Here is a 26,275-nt window from a genome sequence, read left to right as displayed (position 1 = left end):
TTTTCGGTTTTTGTTTTTGTTTTATGGATTTTACGAGTTCATTTCATTAATGTTAATGCTAATTTCACACACACATATGTATATATATATATATATGGGTATTTTTCAATGGAGTGGGGGTTTTTGAGGAGGGGGGAAAGGGGAACTTTCAAGAGACAGAGACCGACAAAAAAAAACCTATAAATTTCTAGAATGCAATTGGGTATTACATTTATTTATAAATATATTTTGTTCATCTTATGAGTACGCCCTAATACGCCTGATCAAATTCAGTGGTAAGTTTTTCTGTTTAATCTCATTTATGGTTTCATTTTCTTTTTAATTTTTTTGGTTTTAGTTTTTACACTTAAACTCTTTTCGCTATTCGCTTTTTTTTTGTTTTAGTTTTTGTTGTTTTACTTGGCATTATAACGGCTCAATTCGTTTAACTCATTTTCATCTTCGGTTGCCACACAGATCAATTGCATCATAGATTTTCTATTCTCATTCGTTTTGTCATCTCGTGTTTCGTGTATTGTGTGGGATCTCTAGATTTTCAAGTCTCTATGTATTGTGTGTCTCTGTGTGTGTGTGTGTCACTGTCTGTGTGTGTGTGTGTGTGTGTTCGTGTAAGCGTCTGTCTGTCTGCTGTTTGTTTTTGTATATAATTGTATAAATTTCCAAAAAAAAAAAATGTCTAACTGCATCCATGTAACGCCAGCGTTACAAATTTTTTTCTTTAAATATATATATTATATAATATACATATCTCATATCTCTGCTCGTTTTTTGTAGCTCAAACTGTCTCTGAACTATTTTCCACGTAATTATTTTTTTTGTTCAAGCGTTATTTTCCTTAACAACCGTCGCCTGCGCACATTTGTGTTTTTATTTTGTTTTCTTCTCATTTTTTTTTGGTATTTAATAATCTTTTTCTTGAGTTTTGTTTTCAATTTTTTGGTGTTTTACATTTCATTTAAGTACAAAACTTGCCTTGTGACCTTTACCTTTAGCTTTAGCTTAAGCTTTACCTTTAGTTTTCATTTTACCATCTTGTCAGTTATGCCTTCTTTCTGTGTGTCTGTGTGTGTGTGTGTCTTTCGCATTATAATCGCGTACATCTATTCGCATTTTGCATTTTGCATTTATCTAGCTTTGTATATGTATGTATATGTTAAGTTATGTATGTATTTACCATTTACAACTACCAGCACAACAATGAAACTGAATCTCTATAACACTGCCTGTCGAGTCTGATAATTTCTCCGACTCGCGTAATACTCTCAAAAATTTGGCCAACCAATGTTGCCCTATATAATATATATATATGTATATATATATCATTTTGAATGGGACGTAGTTTACTAGCAAAAAAAAAAATGTAGTTTTCTTTTTGTATATAATTCTATGCATATGTATGTATATGTAAGACCTCATATATATATATATAGATATATACACTGATATATATACTGCCCGTCCGATGTTTAGGGAAATTGGCTAATACCTTAACTAAGTTTTACTTTTTGTTTTGTTTTGTTTACAGTATGAGAACTACAAAACGATGCTGCAATCTCAGTCAAAACTGGGCAATTACTGGGACACAGCCATCGAAATTGAGATAGATTGATGAACAGAGCGAGATGGACTAAGTGTTCCGAGTGTGTGTGAGTGGGAGTGGGACAGAGTGAGAGTGTGAGAGAAAGGTATAGAACGATTGAAATGCGGTAGTTCAAACATTTTCACAAAGAGTTGCTCTTTGGTTATTTCGTTATATATAGTATATATATGTATATATATGTATAGTTTTCATTTTCTTTTTTTATGTTTTGTAATTGATATAATTAATTTAAAATTTATATATGTAAATTGCTTCTGGTTTACCAATGCGAGAATTGATTTTGTTTCTTTTGTTTTTAGTTTTTTGTTTCTTGATTTTCTTGGTTTGGTTTTTCGAGGGTTTAAGTACTCATATTTAAATTCATCAATTACAGTGAGACACACACAATACACGTACAACATATGGTTAGATACATACATATAAGTAAGTAACTGTAACACATACATAGTTTTATTTATAAATAGTAATATTATATATCTTTCTTTCTTCGCTTCGCTTCTCTTCTCTTTTCTTTTCTTTACTTTTCTTGTTAATAATACATTATGTAAATGTCTTATTACTGTCGTATTTGTTCATCATATGTTGAGAATAGTTAGCTCCCTGTCTATCTGTCTGTCTGTGTAACTGTGTGTCTGATTTTATGAAATGCTCTTCTTTAGTTGTTGTTGTTGTTGTTGTTGTACGACATAAGCTTAGTGCTTTGACGCAGAGTGTTAGTAATCAATTACAATACATTACTTAAGCTTACATTGTGTATGTAGACATACATCATATTTGGGGTTTGTTGTTTTGCTTTCATTTTTGTTTTGTTTTTGTCATGTTTGTTTGTTTTTATTGTATACATGTATAACTAGGCTGCATTTTTATTTCGAGAATTCGTAGAGAAAAAAGTCATTTGGTTTTTTGTTTTTTTGTTTTTTTTTTTGTTTCATTTATTTGTAATTTCATTTCACTCAATTGTTAAAGTAGCTTTCAGTTTTGCCATGGACTGCGCCCAGCTTTCAACTATTGTATGTACTCGCATACATAATATATAGACATATATATATCTAAATATACATACATATACATGTACATGCATACATATATATCTAAATATACCTATACATATATACGCATATATACATATAAATATATATATATATTAATTTATTTTTAGATATTTCCTTATCGTGTTTTTTTTTTGTTTTTTTGTTTGCTTTCTTTTTGCTTTCCATTCAATGCATTAATTTCAAAAGTAAATCTGAAGCGCACATTTACAATGCTGCTTAAATTGCTATAATTTACCATTTATCATTTTCATTATTTCCATTTGATGCATTTTTATTATTTCCTTCTTTCAGTTACAACAACTTGCTCAACTCGCTTTTGTTTTTTGTTTGTTTTGTTTTTCTCATATACAATATATAATGAATTTTTGTTTTTGTTTTTTTATATTATCATTTTTTTTAAGTGCATAATAATTTTATTTTAATGATATTTTTAGACCATCAAGGTTCATTTTCATTTGCATTTCAATTTTATATATATATATATAAGTATGTATATAATTATATCGAATAAAAAATCGAAAAAAAAACAAGTGTGATCTAGTCGAGGTTGCTCGACTAGCAGATACCCGGTGCACAATCGGTTCTACTCGGTTACCCTTCAGTATGGACATTTATTTATGCTTGAATCAGTTAAGAGTTAAAGATAGAGATTGACGGACAATGGAGACATCAATAGTAATACGATTAAAAGGGTTCAATGCTTATCTCTATGTACAATTGTTGATGTGCACAGGATATAAAACACAATTTCACGGATCCTGCCCGCTTAAACACAAAATAAAATATATTCATATATATAAATATACATATATATAGCATACAATGTGTGTGTGTGTGTGTGTTTGTGTGTTTATGTATAGTTAGAAAAAAAAAGAATTAATAAATTAATAACAATAAACATAATAAATTATGCGCTTTTTATTTGGCCTGCCACTTGCATCGATCACGCACCAGCGTGAGAATATGTGACTCGTTAATATAGTTATATGTGATATATATAGTTTCTATATACACATATTTTGTAAGTATGTATCTAGGTGTATGCCTAAGTGTTTATGTGTGTGTGTGTGTATGTTTATGTTTGTGTTATTTTTTAATGGTACAGAGCCAATGACTTTTGTTTTGTTTAATTTAGATTAGTTTAATTTTTGGTTTTCGCTTTTGAAATCAGTTAAAGTTGAATTTGCTTTTGCTTTCGCTAGTGCTTGTGCTTGAAATGTCTGAATAAGCAAATCAATCAAACAGTCAATCAATTAATCAATCAATCAATCAGAATCAATCCAAATGTAAAACAACGTTTTGGCATACTTTTCTCAGTTAGTTTCTCTACTACTAAAAATTATATTTTGCGAAGACAGCGTTTTACTTGGAAGCAACAAAAATTGTAATAATCTGACGTTACGTTCATTCTCTTTCTTTTCTTTTATTTTAATATTTTTTTCTTTCCTTTTTTTACTAATTATGCAGTAGTTTCTTTTGTTAAGTTTCAAGCAAATCAAACGTGTGTTTTTTTTGTGTCATTTTTTTCTTTTTGGCTTTGTTTTTCCTGTTTTTTTTTTTCTTGTTTGTTTGTTTGTTTCGTTTATCTTTTAAGTGTTTTCATTTTTAGTTGCAAGCAATTCGCTGCTTTGCTTGTTTTAAATTCGAGTCCAACATTTAAATTATTTACAAATAATTAAAAAAAAACCAACATATTATATTTATATGTATAAGTATGTGTGTGTTTTGGTTACATATGTATGTTTATGTTTTTATGCATATAGTTAGTATAGTTACAACTATCGATTTTGATGCAGACTGCTTGATTTCTTTTATGTTTTCTTTAGAATTTTACCTTCAATTTTTTTTTGTTTTTTGTTCAATATAGTTGAATTCACTGGATTTGTCTGCAGGGTGGTATTAGTTATTTTTTTTTTTTTGTGTTTGGTTTTTGGGGTTCTGAAGGAAGTGGCTTACATGTATGTATATAGATCTAATTGCAGTTAGTGCTTGTTTTTTGTTTTGCTTTGTCGTTTTTTTTGTTTGTTTTTCAATAAATAAAATTTCAAATTTAAACAACAAATAACGCAATCGTCAACAGTATATTAAGAGCTTTTGCTTTTTAAACTAATACGTAATTAATGAATAATTTAAATATAAATTTAAGCATGCAAAACAATTTGTTTATGGTTTTTTTTCTTTTTGTTTTTTTTTTGGTTTTCTTTCGTTTGTTTAAAACTTGAAGCGTTGCGCATTTAAGAATTAGCTTAAAAAAAAACTCAACAATCATAATTTTTTATGTAGTTGATAATTGTTGTTGTTGTTGTTGTTGATATAGTTGCCTTCTTGGCTTTGGGTTTTGTCAATACAATAAAAAAACAAAAACAACTAGTTGTTGCCTTAAACTTAACAAAATTATTGATTATTGTTGTTGGTTTCCATTAAAGAGTAAATTTCGTTTTGTTGCTTAACAGTTAATTAAAAAAAAAAAAAGTAATAATTATTAAAATCAATTTTAACATGCAACAAAAATCGTCTATGCTTGTTGTTCTTATTGGGGTTTTTCTGTTTGTTTTTGTTTCGTTTTTTTGCTTTTTGCAGTACGTTTTTTGGTTGTCTTGTCTTGGATTCGGGCTTTAAGATTAACAATGTTTGTTTTTTGGTTTTTTCTTTTCTGTTCTTTTCTTCTTTAATGTTAATGTTAATGTTTATGGTTTAAACGCCGTGCTCAGCCGTTTCATATTTCTTTTTGTGTTTTAGTTTTCTGTGTAATCCACATCAATCTCATTTTTCATCAAGTAAATTTCTAATTTCTTATGTTTTTGCTTTTGTTTCTCATCTTTTCCTTCGTTTCATTCACTATAAGTTAAACGGTACGTTTGCTATTGCTGTTTTTTGGTTTTTTTTTACTCTTTAAACATTTGTTTAATTCTTTATTTTTATATGTATATATATATATGTTTTTTGTTTTTGTTTTTTTTTTTTTTTTTTTTTTTTTTATATTTTTATATATTTTTTTGGGGTTTTTTCATTCATTTTAAATAAATTTGTTTTTTTTTTTGTTGTCTCTCTTTTTACGATTAAACGGTTTTTGTTGTGGTTGTTTCTAAGTTATGTTTGCTTTCTTGTTGTTGTTGTTTTGTTTGTTTTCGGTTTTTGTGGTTGATTAAAATTGTAGTCACTAACGAATCAGGAAAAAGCTGTGCGCTTTCTCCGTTAATTTCCGATAAATTCCCACGACTCTCCGTCACATTCCACCGTGTGGCGCTTGATTTTGACTCCCTGACGGCTTGCCACCGCCGGCAACGCCAGTTGCTGTGGTGCCAGTGGTGCTGCTGGAGCCGGCATCTCCCCGGCTCTCGCTCTCGTCGCACTCCTCCTCCAGCTCGGCCAGATTCTCCTGATCGGACTCCTCCAGTGTTACCTGCAGTTTCAAATGGTTCAGTAAGTGATGAAGAATCAAAAATAAAGAGATCAAGAGAGTCAAAGGCAACCCGATTTTTGATACCTGGAATCGTATCTTCTCATCCTGCGGTATTTCATCGGCTGTCGATGGCGGTGGCGATGGCGGTATCGTGCTCTGATAGTAGTCTCTGTTCTCTTCAAGCGTATCGAGTATATCTTGGGCATCGGGATGCACCAGATCGGCCCATGTCTCCCACAACGGATGCACAATGTAATCGATGAAGCCCACTTGTGACTTCTCAATAGTCGCATTATGGCGATCGCACATCGCACTAATGTCCATGCCCGATTCGCGCTCCTTGTCGCCCTGTAAAAAGAACTCCTCCATCAGCAGTGCCACCCAGCGCCTATATAGCGGCAATGGCTTGGTGGGATTGCTCAGATCAGCGCAGTGCACCAGATTCTCAAGCACCTACAAGAGACAAAGACAGAGAGAGAGAGAGATGTGTTAAAGAAATTATTAGAATATGCAAGAAATCTACAGTCGAGTTTGCTCGACCTAATATCCATTTTCAATACAAACAAAACATTTCGATATTGCTATTAAAATATACCAAATTAATTGACTGAAAAATGCTAATAATATACCAAAAGCTATATTTGGTATATCGATATACGATATTTGTTTTTGTTCTTTTAAGTGTCTTTTTGACTTTGAGTTTTGTCCGTCCAATAAAAACAATATATTATACACCAAAAAAAAAAAATTAAAAAATATACCGAAAGCTATATTTGGTAGATCGTTAGAGTACAACATTCAAAATATACCAGTTATGCAATGCCATATTATTCTTAAAATATACCAAATTAATATACAGAAAAAAAACAACACAAAAAACTGAAATACACCGAAGGCTATATATTTGGTATATTAATTCTACGCAATGCGGTATTATTCTTACAATATATCAAATTAATATATCGAAAAATACTGAAATACAGCGTACATCGATTAAAAATCAACCAGCTGAGCGATGTGGTATTCTTAAAATATACTGAATTAATCCAATGAATATACACAAATATACCGTATGCTATATTTGGTATAACGACATAGAAATATATTCAAAGTAAGCAATGCGGTATTATGCTTAAAGTTTATCAAATTAATATACCGAAAAATATACCGAACGCTATATTTGGTATATTGATATAGTGAAATATTCTATAGCTCTGTTCGTTATAAAACTCTGCGACATTAGACATTCTGTCTATGTAAGTGCTGATAAGGAGTCGATTCTCTCTGTCTGTTACATACATTTGCTGTAGGCAGAAGGCTACCACACTATTGGTAGCGGGTCTAAAAATCGAAATTCACTTACCTGCATGCGATCTTGATAATTGTCTAGCAACAGCACCCCGGAGCCAGCGACTTTTTTGGTCTCCACCATGGTCTTCAGATCGGCCAGCAGGCTCATGTGCTTGGACATGTCAGTGGAGAGCACAATATCAATAACCATTTTCCTCAAAGTTTGGCGTTGTTTCCTGCAACAGCAAATATTGAAAACTAGAGTTCGAAATTGCGATGAATTTTGCGACTTACTTTTGCATATTACAGAATATATCACATCCTTGATTTTGCAATAATTTGAAGGCAACAGCTAAATGATGATTTTCCAAAACAGATTCGTCATTGTACATTAATGCTAGTTCGGAACCTAAAATAGGAATAATATGGAAATAATGATAATAAATATGTTACACATACTATATGATAATGATGATGAAGTTCATTACTCACTTGAATTAACCAAAAACTGATTGGTTAAGCCAGGATGATCAACATCGTGTATGCAAGCGGCGAACAGCGCCCCGCCCACCTCGAGGGGCGTGAATACACCCTCCAATGCCGGTGTATTTAGTAGCACATTTGTGCTCTGTGTCACGTCAGCGGCATGCAGCGAATTGTGAAACGGATTGTCTTTGACGTAGTGGTCCTCCAGAGTAGTCATAAAGTTAAGAAAAGTTTTCGGTGGTATCATAAGACTGGTCAGTAATTCTCTACTCTGTAATGTGAAAATTGCGAGAGATCGAAACAAAACAAATTGAAATACTTGAATTGAACAAATGAATGTCTTAAAATGCTATTTATATTTTTTGCTATATTTATGAATATTGTCTATTAAGAATAATTCATATTTATAAGCAGTTTATTTTTAATTCATTTGATTATTCTAAGAATTGAAATATCAAGCAATACAATTACTTTATATATCTGTAAGAATTTTGTTGATATCTAGTTTGAATTGATTACTCAAATAACGTGTTTTTTGATAGTTCAACTCTTATTTTTCCTTCTATTATTGTCTTTTAAAATATTAACCAAAGTAGTAGACAGTAAATAATACGAAGCAATAAAATTGTTTTAAAGATTGAAAGTTAATTTGAATTGATTTTGGAAATAATAATTTGCGATAGTTTGGATCGTTAAGTTTTCAAGTTTTTTCATAATTTTTGTTGTTATTATTATATTGTATTTCAAACATGATTTACTTTATTATTTTCCTTTGCCTTTTTTAATACTCTGTACATTTTATTTTTTCAAGTTATTATAATTTTTTTATATTGAATTTTTTTTAAGTTTTTCAAATTTCTTGGTGGAAGACTCAAGCTTTTAATCTTTAATATTTTAAGGTAATCATTTAACCACTTTGTTTTTTAAATTTTGTACATTTTATTTTTAGAACTTATTATAATATTTATTTTGAGTTGTTTTTGTAATGTCTGTCGACACTTTTAACTAGTTCTTGTTGAAATACTCAAGCTTTTATTCCACAATATTTATAGAAACTCTTTTTTCCTTTTTTAATATTTTGTATATTTTATGTTTAAAGGTTATTATACTATTTATTTTTAGTTACTTATATATTAGTTTTCCTTAATACTCAAGCTTGTACTAAGCTATATAAATTGATTTCTTTAATTTACTGAGCATATTTTTAGTTAGATTTTATTTTAATATTATTACGAAGACGATTTGCTTACCTGAAATATGGTGTATGCCACACAGGTGAGCGGACGATTGCAGCTGAGTTCGCCAATTTTGAATATCTCAATGCCCCACGTATCCAATTCGCCGAGCAGTGTGCCCAGCTCATTCTCGTGTGGCGTCTCCACGCCAAACGTGGGCAGACGCTCGCCGGTGAAGCTGTTTGTGTGCGACAGCGGCCGCTTAACTCCGCTTATTTGTGACATCGGCGGACCGCGGGGCGATCGACTGCGCGGATATTGCTGGTTGGCGGCAATTGGTTGAGCGGTTGAGTGTTCAGTGTTCTCTTCAACGCGCAGCGAGGGTAAATCGAACTCTTGTTGCTTGTCTGAAACATTCGAAATAAGCACAAAACGAGACTCGAAATTAGTTATAAGCCCTTTAAAGTTATATTACTTGTTACTTGTATACGCAATGCCTAGTTATGTGCCCTTTTAAATTAGGTATAACACTTGTTACGTATACGTATACACAAAAAAAAGAGAAGCTTGAAAACACTTTGCGCATTTTCGATTCAAAATTCCATTGCCTACTCTTAGGTTGCTCTCCTTTTTTTTTGTTGTATTATTTTTGGCTGTTGCAAGAGCGAACAAAAAAACAACGTAAATTGGCTGTGCATAAATTAATATTTATTCGAATTGCGTTGAATTTTAGTTGCCACTTTAGAGTAAGGCGGTGGCGTCGGCGGTGGTGGCGGTGGCGGCAAAGTGGAATGAGATGAGGCCACTCCAACACATAAATATTCCAAATATGCGCATTGCGAAAGGCTGCTGACTTTCGAGTGTGTGACTCTCGCTCGACTCTCTCTCTCTCTCTCCCTCTCTCTCTCTCTCTGCGAGTGTGTGTTTGAGTATCAAATATAACAAGTTCATGTATATTTCAAAATTCCAAATGTATCGCTCGCTCGTATCTCCTCTCTAGTATGTATAGTATATAAAATATATGTGGCTGGCAGTGGCAAATGTATCTCTGTTTCCACTACAAGCCACTAGATATGGATGCTCCTCTCTCTCTATTTACATTGTGCTCCAAAAACCAAAATCGGTTGACGGTCTCGACCTCTTTAAAGTCGATTGGCGAATTGATAGCAGACAAGCATATTCAATTCGCGTTTTGCTAATCGCCTCACTTGCCACACGCACACAGTGCGTATGCGTAATTTTGGTTTAAATGCTCTTTTCTTTTAATAAAATACTTAAAAGTATGCTCTTCTTCTTATAATATTCAACTAGAAATTGCTGTTAATGTATACATAAATATTTTTCTTGTATAAAATGACAATTTTTCCTGTAGTTAAACCATTCCAGCCATAAAGATGTATGACAATAAGTTGTATTTAATTTTAAAGTTCAAATTGAATAAATTTCGCATGTATTCACAATTACTTTTGAAATCGACTTAAAAGCGCAAACATTTTGTATGCATATTTTCTCTGTTTATTTTGATTCCACACAGTTGACATCAATTCAATGTGCTCTTTAATAAACTATTAATCTGTTTGCTTAAATGCAAAGACTTCACGAGAGGTTTCGAGACTAAGTGACATTCGATCAGCTTGCTTCAGGTGTTGCACACGCTTTAATACGTTAAATAAAACTAGAAATATGTCATGACTATCAGAGACTTGTTTACTTTTGTTTCACAAGGGGAACTCCATATGTATTGGGATTTATAAAAGAATTTGTTCAACATAAATTCATTATATACATTTTGAGTTTCAAATCCAATATCCAACTCAATATTCATTCATTAGAATAATAACAAGAATTCGTTGTTTTAAAGATAATTGCTCTTTAGTCAATGTTTTTGATGTTCTTATTAAAAAGTTTAATAAGAGTTGACTGCTTATATGTTAATACTAACATAAATAATACAAAATTCAAAAAAGTTCTTCGCTCAAATAATTTAACTAAAAAATTGGCTTAACAAAACGTTTGAATTTAACTTTTATTATATTAAGTATTAACTAAATTATAAATAGCCGAATGTGTGTAATTTTTAATTACAGCTAACCTTTCTAAATCAACAAATATATATTTCTTTTACGACAACCTATAAGATCAACAATGAATAGTTATATTTTAAAATCTTTGCTAATTTAATATGGGATCGCAGTTAATTCTTTTGCATCCTCACTTTAAAGCACATTTCGATTGCGAGAGATCCAATAGACCGTTTTTCACGTGTCTTGTGTGCTTTCAAAAGTGAAACAAGTCTTGCAAACACATGGCACATTATACAGTCGAGTACATACACACACACACACACACATACACTCTAGCACCCACACATATGCACAATGTATCCATGACAGCTCGACAGCATGCCCCGAAGGCGCAACACCCGACGCTGAGCGCTCTTCTTCTTCTGCTTCTTCTACTTCTGCTGCTGTTGCTGCTACTTCACATTGTTGTTGTTGTTGTTGTTGTTGGTGCTTGCTGTTGTTGCTGTTGTCTTTCACTCCTTTTTAACGGTGCACACGCTCTCACATGTTTTATGTATGTATGTGTGTGTCTGTAGGCATATGTACATATTTTGCATACGATTTGGTTTTGGTTTTCAGCTTTGAATCTCAAAATCCGTGTCAGAGAGTTGTGTGTGCGTTCACTTCACTCTGTTGTTGTTCTTGTTGTTGCTTTTGCTGTGTGCTTTTGCAATGATTTTGTTCTGATTAACATATGCGACTGCCGCGAAGCTAACGTAACATTGTGGTATTATTTTTAAATAATACCAAATCAATATGCTAGTAGTTGGTATGTCGATTCAAAATATACCAGCAAAACATGGCGATATTCATAAAATATAGTAAAATAATATACTGAAAAATATACCACAGGTTATATTTGGTATATCGATTCAACATATACCAGCAAAGCAAGGCGATATTCTTAAAATATACTAAATTAATATACTGAAAAATATACCACAAGTTATATTTGGTGTATCGATTCAAAATATACCCGCAACGCAAGGCGATACTCTTAAAATATACCAAATTAATATACTGAAAAATATACCGCAGGGTATATTTGGTATATCGATTCAAAATATACAAGCAAAACACGGCGATATTCATAAAATATACTAAAATAATATACTAAAAAATATACCACAGGTTATAGTTGGTATGTCGATTCAACATATACTAGCTAAGCAAGGCGATATTCTTAAAATATACCAAATTAATATACCGATGGCTATATTTGGTATATTGACATAGTACTACATTCAAAATATACCATAGCTGTGTCTATGCCTTTACTGCTGGACAGTTAAATCTCAAAATCCATGTCAGAGAGTTGTGTGTGTGTGCGTTCACTTCACCGTGCTCTTTTTTACCTTTGCTGTGTGCTTTGCAATGATTTTGTTCTGATTAGCATATGCGGCAGTCGCGAAGCTAACGCTATGGACATCACGTATACGCACGGTGGCCGCACAACGTTTATTGTTTCTGGGCTGCTGCTGCTGTTGTTGCTGTCTAGGCTGCATTTTGCGAAGGCGACTTATCGACTAGGCGACACATTTTCGTTGTCCTAAGCCTCTCGCCCATTTTCATTTTTTTCTGTGCTTTTTTTTTGTGTGACTTTTTGGTCGTCCGAGCGTCAGGCGCTTCTGTTTCAAATGAAGTGTTACAAATGGACATTAGGCCCTCTATCGCATGTGTGTGTGTGTGTCTCTCTCTCTGTATGTGTGTGTGTGTGTGTGTGTGTGTGTAGGTGATGGTGCTTGGCTTGGCTTGGCTCAAATGCGATTTTATGCTTGATAAACTACAATAACAACAATGAAAGCAACTAACCAAAGGCGTAGACCCGACAACGACAACAACAACACAAAAATAAAAACAAAACGGGGGAAAAAAACGGGAAGAGAAAGAAGAGAACAAATACAAAACTGTAGTGGCCGCAAGGTGTAGGCCTGGCCGAACCAGTTTTAGGCCTTGGCCAAGCCAGCGCAGCAAGTGAACCATTTCAGCCAGTTGGCAACTTGGCCATTTTGAGATGAGAATCGACTCGACTCGACTCGAGTTAAGTTTGAGTTTCGAGTTTAGTTCAGGCTTTAGCTTTGCCTCAGAGCTCAGCGAAGCAGAAATATGGACAAATGTGCAAATATGTTGCCCCCAAATCGACCACACCCCACTTCCTCGCTCCTTCGCCTCTCTTCACTTCTCTGCTCTCGTTCATTGTCGTCCACTCTGGGGGTTCTTTATTTTATTTCATTCTGTTTTTCTATGTAACTCTTTCGCTCTACGCGCCTTTGTTTGTGCACACGTCCTCAGGCTGGTTGCAAGAACCAGACCAGACCAAACCAGGTGGCAGTTAGCAGGTGCCACTGTTTTCCTTCTTCTCTTGCCAGGTGTGTGTGTATGTGTTGGGGTTGAGAGCTGGATTCGTAGGTTAAGCAATGAAATTTCCACTTCATCTGTTTTTATGCTGCTCTGCATAATTTAATTTTCAGCACTTTCAATTCGACGCCAGCGACGTTTGGCTTAAGTTTTATTTCCTTTACTTTTTGTTGTTTAGAAATTTTCTTTTAGCTTTGGCTTTAACTGTTTTTAGTTGTGTGTTGCGTTGTGTTGTGTTCTGTACTGTTGTTTATACTATAATTCAACTGTGTGCGCGGCGTCTCGCATTTCACAAAAGTTTTTCAGCATTTGTTTGCTTTGTTTTTTCTTGTGCTTCTAATTGCAGACGGCGGCGGTGGCGGTGGCGTTGAGGTAAGCGGAGGATCGGAATCCTGCGAAGACTTTGCTGTTGTTAATGCGATTTTATTGCATACTTTTGTGCGTTGCCAAACAACAACAACAATAACAACAACAATAACGACAGCAAACAGCAATGGGGGAATGTCATCAACTGCAGTCAAAAGAAAAGTTGAAGCCGCTCAAGTTCTTGAATAACTTTCAGTGCATTTTGCATTTTGCATTGCCAGCAGTCGTCAACTTATAGCTTCTTATTCCTAGCAAGTTTATTACTTCTTTCTCTATATCTGGCTTCCGCTCACACACCGCTACCCACCGCTAGGTGGCGCTTTGCGACACATTTCTCAATTGCAAATTGATTTGACATTTTAATGCTGATTGATATTGAATAGCATCTTACTTTTTCCAGCGTATTACTTGCAGTTTTATGTCAGTCTATAGTTAAGTTGCTTAAGCTCGAAGAATTTGATAGCAAATCGAGCAGCTTGAGTTTAATATGCTTAAAATGTTGCAACATGGATTTGATGTATGCATATTCTATCGATTATTCGCGACTCGCTAACTTAATAGAGCTTCTGATCTAATTCATCAGGTATTTAATGTTTGTTCAGCAATTTTTTAATGTTCAAGTTATTTAATTTAAATTTGTATCTAAAGATTATTTCTCAACCAAAAATATATAACTTTATAATTGTAGTTATCGATATGTATTATATATTCGATCATTACATTTAATTTGAATTTTGCTATCCGCGAAAAAAGTAATTTTATTGGATTTTTTCCCCACTTTAAAAATAAGTTTTTAGGAATAGATATAATTTGATTTTAATATGCAAATAGCAGATCTTAAACAATCAATATCTTTTCATCTACAAATAAACAATCAATATCTTTATGTCTACCGAACGATTGTTTGTTAGGCAATACTAAACTATTATTATTACTTGTTTCTTAATATGTCGTTTACTTACCCAAAAATGTTGAACAAATATATTCGGAAATTTGATTTCCTGATCTGCTGGACTCACTAAAGTGTGAGAGCTCCTTGTTAAGCATGCGCTTGAACTGCAAATGGCGAGAGAAGAGAGTTATAAGTAAACTATCGATAGTTAATGATTGATAGTAAATGATCGATGGTAAATGATTGATAGTAAATGATTGATAGTAAATGATTGATAGTAAATTATCGAGAGTGAATGATAGATAGTAAATGATTGATAGTAAATGATTGATAGTAAATTATCCATAGTGAATTATCCATAGTAAGTGATTGACAGTAAATGATTGATAGTAAATGATTGATAGTAAATGAACGATGGTAAATGATTGAGACTAAATTATCCATAGTAAGTGATTGACAGTAAATGATTGATAGTGAATGATTGATAGTAAATGATCGAGAGTGAATGATCGAGATTGAATGATAGATAGTAAATGATTGATAGTAAATGATTGATGATGAATAATTGATGTTAAATGATTGATTGTAAATAATTGATAGTTGATGATCGATAGTAAATGATTGACAGCAAATGATTGATAGTAAATGATTGATAGGAAATGATTCATAGTAAATTATCGATAGTGAATTATCCATAGTAAGTGATTGACAGTAAATGAACGATGGTAAATGATTGAGACTAAATTATCAATAGTGAATTATCCATAGTAAATGATTGACAGTAAATTATTGATAGTGAATGATTGATAGTAAATGATCGAGAGTGAATGATCGAGATTGAATGATAGATAGTAAATGATTGATAGTAAATGATTGATGATGAATAATTGATGTTAAATGATTGATTGTGAATAATTGATAGTTGATGATCGATAGTAAGTGATTGACAGTAAATGATTGATAGTAAATGATTGATAGTAAAGGATTGATAGTAAACTATCGAGAATGAACGACAGATTGTAAATGATTGATAGTAAATAATCGATAGTAAGGAAACTATCGATATCGATAACGCACCTTAAGCGATGCCATGTCGGAGACACTGCGGTGCGTTTGTATAGTCTCCAGCTGATCCAAGCACCAGTCTAACTCCTCAATGGTATCGGTGGCCAGGCGTGTGTAGGCCTCATCGCCCTGTGCTAGTTGAACGCCGCCCGCATTTCCGGACCGTCCGACGGATGATGATTGAGCTGGCCGCCTGGATCTTGTTTGATTAATACATGATTTCCATACACAGAAGAGAGAGAGAGCGAGAGCGCGAGAGGAGAAAGATACCCAGACACACACACACGCACACACACACACAGACAGACAAGAGGGGGTTGGTGGGGGGAAGGAGGTGTAGGATAGAGATAGACAACATGGGAGTTTGGAGTTGAACAAGAACAAAGATAAAGACAAACAACAACAATTTAAAATGGAAAGCGAAACAATCACAATAAAAAACAAGAAAAACAAAACAAGGAAAACACAGAATATGAATAAAAATGTAAACATTCAATGAATGAGACAGAGAGAGAGAGCGCGATATAATTAATAAGAGCGGGAGGCAGGATAATGAGGAGACAATCACACATCGAGGCGAGCGAGGCGGGGATACACATGTGTTTACAACATTGAGAATCGCAAATTTGATTATTATTATTAGTTGGTATTATTGCAAATGCACAACACAACAATAAACGTGTCGAACGAACGAGCGAGACACATATATATTTATATTAGTGAGACACATAGAGTGAGAGAGAGAGACAGCAGTTGTTACAGAGAGTAAAAGAGAGAGAGAGAGAGAGAGAAAGAGAGAGAGAGAGAGAGAGAAAAAAAATATGAACAAAACTTGAATCGAATTGAATCTGAGGTTGCTCTGTACAACAATTAAAAACAATTCGGTTAGCTTATCGATTAATTTTGCATACTTATATATGTAAATGTGTGGGTGGATTAATAATAATGATATATATTATTATATATATATGTATATTAAAGAGGCGGGGGCGTGGGTGGGGGCGTAACAGGGTTAACGACGGGGGTAATACACGCAGTTAATTTTTTATTGGGGGGGGGAACGTTTTCAACTTTCAACGCAAATACTTATTAGTGTACCAACAAGTTGAACAACAACAACAATAACAGCGAGACAAACAAAAGAAGCAAGCATAAATTTGTGGAGTTCCCTCTCTGTCTCTGTTTATGGCAGTTCCCCGTCCCCGTCCCCTCCCACATCCCTCGTCAACACTCGTCATTGCTCACAGTTCAAGAGAACTGACAATGTTCTAAATTTGAGTTCCGTCATATTCGATGGAAAAAATTATAAATAAATTGTGTGGCACGGTATGGTTTTTTGTTTTGCGGTATTTTTGGCACGTCAACACACACACACTAGCACACTAGCACACCCACACACACACATTCATGCATGCGAAGAATCGTTTTACCTACATCAGCCTAAGCGTCCCCCACAGCATCGTTTGTCGTCATTTTCTGCTCCAAGTGGGTCTTTACTCTTTAGCAGCACTGTAAGTGTATTTGTGTGTGTGCGTGTGTGTAGAGGGTGGCAGAGGGGGGGATTTACAAATACACACACACACACTCACATATATAGAGTAAAACATTCATATAACATACACACATAAACACATGTATGTATTTAGGGAAAATTATTGTTAGGCGTAAAAGAAGATTGAATGCTTTGAATGCTGTTGTTATTAGTAGCTGTTGTTGTAGTTGTTGTTGTTGTCGCTATTGTTGTTGTTGTTGCCGTTTGATTAATTAAAGTGTGAGATGACAAAAAGACATTGAGAGAGCGAGAGAGCACACAGAGAGATAGAGAGAGAGCGAGCGAGCGGGGAATACAGACAGGCAGCAAGACAAAGAGAGCAGGAGACAGCGAGAGTTTTGTATATTGAAAAGAGAGGCAGTCACAGAGATAGACAGAGAGAGAGAGAGAGTTTAGGTGGAGAGTGAGAGAGCACGCAGAGCGTATATCTCGGGGAATAATTGCGGAAAAACAGAGGGGAAAACGTGGGCTCAAGGCGTGGAATGGGTCAAGTACACATTCGTATATTTTATCAGTTTCACAGAGAGTGACAGAGAGAGATCAGCCTAGTCAGAGGGGGCAAAAGGGTGGAGGTGGGGCGCTGCCGGGGTCATTCACTAAGTGCTTTTGACGCAAGGTCAGTGTGTGGAGTGCTAAGATGGGGGGGACTGGCTTTGGGGGTGTGTCAAGGTCACAATAAACTTACTTGTTTGATGCTGGTACATTTGTCAGACTTAATAAATTGTTGCGCACTGAACGTAAACTGGCTAAAATTTGGGCAAACGGCGTTACAATGAGATCCTCGCCATGGCTGCAAAGAGACAGAACGAAATTTGTGAGTGGAAATGCAGTTATAATATAGTTACATGCAGTAAAAGAAGAAGAATGGAATATAGTAAAATCTATTATGTATATACATAAGTGCACAGATAGTTATATAAAAAAGTTAAAGTGAGAAAGCAATGACGATAAAATATAAATTTTGTGATTTGAAGAATGGAAAAAAGCATAGAAAATATACGTGAGAACTATGAGAAGAAGTTCAAGAGCAAGGTATGACAACAAATAATATTAAATATTCGTTTGATCAACTACAGAGAGTTGATATTAAAAAGGGTTGAAAGCTAACAGGCACTTTTATTATATCAATCTATATATGAATCAAATTTTCTATGCTTAAAATTGATGAATTCATGTTCACTCCTTGAAGGTCCCATTGAACTTCTCGTTCAAGTTCTCTCTAATTTCCGATGAATTTCTTGCTTTGCTTCTCGCTAAACTACTCTTTACACTTATGGGTTAGCTTTTCACTGAGCTTTTCTCTCAGTTGAACTTCTCGCTTTGCTAGCTTATCTCTCTCTAATCTGCTGCCTCTTCTCGTTGAACCTTCTTGCTTAGCTTCTCACTGAACTTCTTGCTCAGCTGTTAGACTTGTTTCGTTGCGTTAAAAATCTCATTTTGCACTTCCTATTGAACTTCTCGATGTGCTCATCTTTTCACTGACCTTCTTGCTAAGCTACTGGCTTTGATTTCCGTTGAACCTCTTGCTTTGCTTGCTTATTCAACTTATACAATATGAAACTAAGCTGCTGTCTTTTCGATACGTTTTAGATCATAACGCCCACATACATTATTTTCTGAGAAATGCCAACAAACAATTTGTTGTCCTACTTGTACTTGTAATTTTTGGCATTTCCAAATAATTTTGTTGCAAAATGTAAATGTAAATTTGAAAACAGTTTCAATGCGGCAGAGTACTCGACTCAAATTGGCTGGCAAATCAAATGGAATAGAATCGTAGTCGCTTGTTCGGTGTAGGCGACATTCTTCTTCCCATTCCCATTCCCATTCCCATTCCCATTTCCCATTCCCAATCGCTGGTCACATGGTTAGGTGACATGGCAATCAGGCAGGCAACCGAAAAGGTCAACGCCAGCGCCAGCCCCGAATAGACTTGCCAAAAACAAAAAAAAAGTATAAAAAACAAATTAAAACAAAGGAAAGTCAAATAAAGGAAGGGAAAGGAAAAGAAAGGCGGTGAATTATGGGGTAAAGGACGTTCAAGTAGCTGAGTTTTTTTTTCACATTTTAATTTTTTTTTTGTTTTTGCCTTTATGCAGGTTCAAAATTCCACAGAAATGCGGAACGAACAACGCCACAAAAATTGTGGAAAAACGTTTCTCAACGTTGGCGGTTTGATGGTGGCACACGAGCCACTTGGCTCGAAATACTTATTTGTGCCGAAAATAAATATTAAATGAGTAAAAAAAAGAACTCAAAAAAAAAAAAACACTAAAAACAACAAAAACGCGGCAAGGAGACGCGCACCAAGACATTGTCATTTTTTCGCGTTGACAAACAAAAAATGGCATAAATTAATATTAATAAAATAAAATGGGCAAAAAAAAAATACAAAAAAAGAAATAGTACAATATTATCTATATATAAAATAAAACAAATAATAAATAGCACAAAAAACGAATAGCAAAAACGTAAAAATGAAACTCGTCCGTCCAGTTGTGGCGTCACAAGACAACGCGTCGTCGCCGCGGGCGTTAAATTAGAATTGAATATTTAATTTTAAATTTTTAATACCCTCAAATTTGCCAAATGGGGTATAATTAGCTTGTGCACGTATATATGTACATACGTACAAATATAATTTGCACGTTGATAGCTTTAAACGTGGAAAGTAAAAGTTCTAAAAGTTGCTAAATTATTTACGTTCTTAGAGAGGGAGAAACATTTAAAGTGAAAAGTGAAAAAAATGTGATAAATATATATAATCATAAAATGGTTGAAAGTGAACTGAAAATTGTGGAAATAAATACATAGCATGAAATTATGAAAAATAATTAAAAGATGTAAAAATAAATAAATACAGAAAATTATAAATTGTGGAAGTGAGTTAAAACATCGAAAAATAAATATATTAATGGGGGAAGTGAATTAAAATATGTAAAATAAATATATATATTATTTCGTAATTACGATAAAGTTCAAATAAATCTTTTAATAGTTGCTATAATGATTCGAAAATAAAAATTTGTCGTATCTTTGAGTTTGACGAAAACAATTATAAATATATGAATATGTTTTTTTTTATGAAAGCATTTTTGGTCTTTAACAAATCCTATTTGCGGTCTGTGCTTCAAATTTACATTAGAGGTATTTACATGCAATCCCTTGGCTAGTCTTCATTCTTCTAGAGTCGTTTTGGCTGACAATCTGGTATATTTTATACTTTATGGTAGTAGAAGTAGTATGCCAATATACCAAATATAGCTTTCAGCATATTTTAGCATTCTTGCGGTATATTAATTTGGTATATTTTAAGAATAATACCGCATTGTGTAGCCGGTATATCTTAAATGTAGTATTATACCAATATACCAAATATAACCGTTGGTATATTTTAGTATGATATACAGATATGGTATCTTGTACGAATACTTTGAATGCATTACTACATCTATATATAATAATACACTGTTTTGCTATTATTCAACATTTTTTAATAATTAGCTTCTTTATTTAAGTATCGAACCAGTACAGCAAGAAACCATTATTCGAAATGTATCTTAAAGTCGAGCACACTCGACTGACTGTTTAACCAAAAAAGGCTTCGGTATAAAAAAATATATATGTTTGATTTAAAACAAAATAAAACTATATTCGCTTCCATTTTCTGGAATTGAAAGTTCATTTTGTTAGTCGTTGCTCCCCCAAACCGTTTCGCTCTAGCCGACAAATGTGTGTGTGAACTTTTGAAGCCAATTGGTAGCTCATCATCAACAAATTGTTGTTGTTGTTGTTGTTGTTTGCAGCAATGCAAATTTGCTGTTTGCTATTTAAGCGATTTAAGCGTTTATTGCAGAGAGTTTTGCGAATGTTGCCAACTCATTTAAAGACAGAACAGAAATATTATTATTGTTGTTGTTGATATTGTTTTTTTGCGGTATGTTTGCCTGATTTTTGGCACGTCTCGCGTTTGCACACACACAGCCATGCGTATGCGTGTGTGTGTGTATCTGTGTGTCGCAACAATTGAAGAATCCATCTGAACCATTTGTCTATCCAAAGGCATCTAAAGTGCCAGCCATAAACAACAGCATAAATAATAATAACAACATGCGGGACAGCAACTGCAACAGCAGCAGCAGCAACAGCAGCCACCACCTCTTTTTACACCGCCAGCGACAGCCGCACCCCCAGACGAAAATTTGTGTTTGCTGTTGCTGCTGCTGATTTGTCATTTTATTTCATTCCATTTCATTTCTATTCTCTATGTTTTTCTCCTGTTCTATTTTATTTCTTCGATTATGAATGCTGCGACGCATTTCACAGCATAGTCAACAACAAACAAAAACAAAAACAACATGTGTATGACTCATCGCAAGCTGTATTTAGTTGCTATAAAATGTGAATAAACTGCACTTGAAGTTGAAGTTGAATTTAATGCAATCGAAATCGCAATCACAATCACAATCGAATGCAAACGCAAACAGAAATAGTAAATAACATATTCAATTAGTTGTGGCCAGCAAAGAAAATGTAATAAATATTTAAAGCAATTTGGGCTTTTTCCTTTGACTAATTAAACTAAAGCAAATATTCATTTAAGCAACGCACAAGCGACATATTTGCTTAGATACATTTGTATCTATCCATGTGTGTGTGTGTGTGTGTGTATCTTTTGAAATATATTGGTACACAAACATGGATCATAATTAATAGAAATATGCAAATAGCCATCGAGAGAAATGCGAAAGTGAAAAAAATTGTTTTTTTCCGTTCATTCTGTCATTAAATTGAAAAATATACTAGATACAAGAAACTATGAATATCTATGTATATATGTACATATATCGGCAATATAGTTAAATATAGTATACAATATAGTAGGCCTTTAATATTTTCGATATATACACAACTTTATTGCCTGTCCATAAATGGTTATGCTTGTGCAACTTTACCTGCGCTGCGATTTGATGGAGAACATATTATCGCGATCGGCCAATATGGTTACGGCCAGATCGTCCTGCATTATCGATGGTATCATATTGAAGAAGCTGTGCACACGCGGCAGCGACTGCGACGAGGCTGAATTCTTGTTCAACATTGTGCCGCAAATGCATAAACACACACACAGACACACGCACACACAAACAAACAAATAAGAAATAAATAAATTATAAAATAAATAAAGACCCAATATTTGGGATTTCAATTCGTTTTTTCCTTTTTCAATTCGGGTTTTCAATTGTATTTTGTAAGAATTCGATTGAACTACGAAACAACGAAAAAACTGTGGCTTGCAGATAGAAAATTTTTTGAAATGAGATGACAACAACACACGCAAAATCGCGACAACGACAAAACGCCTTTTTCAATTTGAATTTTCCACGAATGCGCGCTGGCCGAGAATGAGAAGCGCGTCCCGCGGCGTGGCCAGCGAAAATACACAAAACTCAAAACACAAACTCACACGCTCAGAGAAATGAGAAGAACGAACACACACACACACACACACACACACACCGAGAAAAAAAAAGAAAAATTATAGTAGACGACGACGACGTCGACGTTGACAGCGCAGTCAGCAGCAGCTGCCAGAGCTGCGCCAAGCGAAGGCAGCCATCAGCTGAGCAACGTAACGTAAGAAACAAATTATATTCAACTTAAAAAAAAAATATAAATAAATAACATTAAATTTCTCAGCGTGTGTGTGTGTATCTAGCTGCCTTGCTTTCTGTGTGTGTGTGTCATTTCATTTTCATCATTTGTGCTTGGGCATTTTTGTGTTCGCTTCTTTTTTGCGCGCGCGTAAGATTTTTGCTTGCTTTTCATCTTGAACAACAACAACAACATCAACGTAGACGACAAACTGACACAGCATGTACAACATTTGCTCAATTATTGAATTATACAGGGTGTCGCATTGACACACATTCCATTAATCAATGTAGTTAAAACACAACAAACACAAACGCTCTATTCGACAGCTTTATTGCTTTAGTTAAAAAATTCGCTAAAGCAACGAATTGATTGAGTATTTGTTTACAGCTTTTTTTTTGTGAACTAACTCTTCTGTTTTTTGTAAACTCAAGTGATTTTCAGTCATCACATGTTTCAAATAATTTATAAATTTAAAGTTACGATGCTTAAACTCATTTATAATTTAGCTTGAAATCGTGAAGTCGCTGGAAATGAAGAACGAATACTAAACTAAATCAGTTTTTTTTGAAAAAATAAGTTTAAAAATTTCCTTACGAATTTCTCTTCAAAAGATAACAGTTTAAAACGAAGCTAGAAATGTGGAATGAGCATTAGAGGTATTTAGCTTGAAAGCATTTGAAAATATCAGCTTAAAACATTCCTTATGATTTAGATTGAAATCTTTTATATTATATAAATATGAGTATAAAAATCTTTAAAAAATAAACCATCAAAAAGTAGCTAGAAATGTGGAACAAATACTTAAGTTTGCAGTTGTAAATAATTTATATATGTAGTTAGTTATCCAATGCGAATAAATGGCATTACGATGCTTAAACTGATTTATAATTTAGCTGGAAATCTTGGCAAAATATCAGTTAAAAAATGATTTAGCTTGAAATCCATTCAAACGATATTTGCTTAAAAAGAAATTAGAAATTTAGAATGAAATGATTAAGCTTGAAATCTTTTTAAAATATTAGTCCACAAATTAACGTACGATTTAATTTAAAATCTTTTTTAAAATATCCTTATTATTTCGCTTGAAATCTGTTGAAAATATCAGTTTCCAAATTTCCTTATGATTTAGCTCGAAATATTTTGAAAATATCAGTTTCCGTATCTTTTAACTTGAAATCTTTTGAAACTATCAGTACAATTAATCTTATGATTTAGCTTAAAATCTATTTAGAAGATATATTTTTGAAAAGTAGCTCGAAATGTGAAACGAAGCGCAAAAAAAACACCCTGTATTACACAGTTAGAAGCTCCCAATGTCCGGCAAGGCAGCAAGTTGGGGGCGTCCTTGCCAGTTATAATAACAGCCAAACGGCATTATCATTATGATGATGATGATGATGATGCACATCATTAGCAACGACAAGAAAACCATCAGCAACAACAAACATCATCATCTTTATCTGCAGTCAGAGTAGAAAATTTTCGTTTCGTTTAATTCTTGCTTTCTTTCCCCCACACCTGATGATGTTTGTCTCTCTATCTATCGTTATCGCTATTGCTATCTCTGTCTCTGTCTCTTTCTTTTTCAACTACCTTTCAATTTGGCACACGCAAAATTAATTTCATTTTGCCACTCCCTCTTTTATTCTCCCTTCCTCTCTATGTGTTGCTTGCTCTGTTGCTCGGCTGCTGCTGTAGTAGTTTTTTCTGTTTTATTTTAGCGCACTTACCTACGCTAATGTTTAATAAATTCTCTACTCAAATTGCCATTTGGCTGCCTTCAAGCGATCTCTAACATTTTGTTGTTGTTTTGGCTGTGATGAACGCTCATTACATAAGTAAACAACGCAGAAAGCGAAAGAGAGCAAGAGAGATGAATGTAAATATGCATATTTGTATTTTAAGTACTGCCGATTATTTTTAATAAGTTGTATCTCTCTCTCACTCTTTCGCTTGCGCTCTCGTAAATGAGCGCACACGTAATTCTAATAATAATCTTCGAGCAAATTTTTAATTTAGCTAACCCACTTGTGTGACCCCTTGTTATGGTTCTTATGCCTATGCCACTTAAGCCACACAGCGAGCACATTACTCATACGCAGCGTGTTGCCGCCTGTAAGAGATTTAGATGCCGATTTCCATTTCAATTTCGATTTTGATTGCGATTGCGTTGCTGCCGCAGCCTGATTACGATAATCATTGGACGCTGCGAGCGTCACTTAACCAAAACTTGAATGACAAGCGGCGCTGCATTCGATAAACAAAATTTAGTCAGCCAGTCAGTCGGTCGGTCGGTGGTTCAATGAGCCAAAACTACTACACTTACACACTCACACACACATTTCAAATCTCGTGACTGACGTTCAACTGACTCGAGTGTCGAGAATAATCTGAATGTGAGTGTCGGCTGACGAAATTGTTCATAAACATTTGCAAATTGTATTCAAAACATAAATGTCGATGTCGATCCATGAATGAAATCTAGCGCTCTCGTCTCTTCCTGCTGTCGAAACATAATTAATTGCGTCATTATAATACATCATTTCAGCCATCTTTTTTATACCCTTCCTGGGTACTTTGTGCCTTTAATATATATAAAGTATATATATTCTTGATTAGCGACAACACCTAACACTATATAGCCGAATCTGCAGAGACTATAACAGACAGAGTTATGGTATATTTTGAATGTTGTACTATATCAATATACCAATTATATCCTTTGGTACATTTTAGTATATTTGTATCAATATACTAAATATATCATTTGGTACATTTTAGTATATTTGTGGTATATTTCAAGAATAATACTGCATTACTTAGCTAGTATATTTTGAATGTAGCATTATACCAATATACCAAATATATCATTTTGGTATATTTGTGGTATATTTGTGTGTAATAATGCTGCATTGCTTAGCTAGTATATTTCGAATGTTGTACTATATCAATATACCAAATATAGCCTTTGGTACACTTTAGTATATTTGTGGTATATTATAAGAATAATACTGCATTGCTTAGCTAGTATATTTTGAATGTAGTATATATGTATCAATATACCAAATATATTCTTACGTACATTTTAGTATTTTTGCTTTATGTTGATGCGGTATATTTTAAGAATAATACTGCATTACTTTCCTGGTATATTTTTTGAATGAAGTACTATACCAATATACCAAATATAACATTCGGTATATTTTTGTATTTTTTACGGTATAATAGTTTGGTATATTTTAAGAATAATACACTGTTTTGCTCTTCTTAAAAGTGAGTAGCGGGTAACTCTCACTCGAGCACACTCGACTGATG

The 26,275-nt window shown here is 33.8% G+C and overlaps 1 protein-coding gene across 14 annotated transcripts in view; it reads right to left on the bottom strand.

Annotated features, from left to right (window-relative positions):
- Positions 1 to 368: 368 nt before the first annotated feature.
- The window catches only part of LOC132797332 (cAMP-specific 3',5'-cyclic phosphodiesterase), a 237,285-nt gene continuing 211,378 nt past the window's right edge, over positions 369 to 26,275 (bottom strand). For 9 of the 14 annotated variants that reach the window (XM_060809030.1, XM_060809028.1, XM_060809032.1 and 6 more), the window contains 9 exons: positions 17,988 to 18,092; positions 15,763 to 15,949; positions 14,756 to 14,849; positions 9,082 to 9,413; positions 7,838 to 8,102; positions 7,640 to 7,754; positions 7,419 to 7,581; positions 6,140 to 6,508; positions 369 to 6,055 (listed from right to left, as the gene is read on the bottom strand). In XM_060809030.1, the coding sequence (XP_060665013.1) occupies positions 5,879 to 6,055; positions 6,140 to 6,508; positions 7,419 to 7,581; positions 7,640 to 7,754; positions 7,838 to 8,102; positions 9,082 to 9,413; positions 14,756 to 14,849; positions 15,763 to 15,949; positions 17,988 to 18,092 (1,807 nt within the window). In that variant the 3' untranslated portion in view covers positions 369 to 5,878. Of the gene's footprint in view, positions 6,056 to 6,139; positions 6,509 to 7,418; positions 7,582 to 7,639; positions 7,755 to 7,837; positions 8,103 to 9,081; positions 9,414 to 14,755; positions 14,850 to 15,762; positions 15,950 to 17,987; positions 18,093 to 22,257; positions 22,548 to 26,275 lie in introns of those variants that run through there. The other 5 variants (XM_060809031.1, XM_060809029.1, XM_060809033.1 and 2 more) reach the window with 3 other exon arrangements.

Source organism: Drosophila nasuta, chromosome X, assembly GCF_023558535.2.
Source record: "Drosophila nasuta strain 15112-1781.00 chromosome X, ASM2355853v1, whole genome shotgun sequence".
Classification (NCBI taxonomy): Eukaryota; Metazoa; Arthropoda; class Insecta; order Diptera; family Drosophilidae; genus Drosophila; species Drosophila nasuta.
This window is presented reverse-complemented; position numbering and strand designations above follow the sequence as displayed.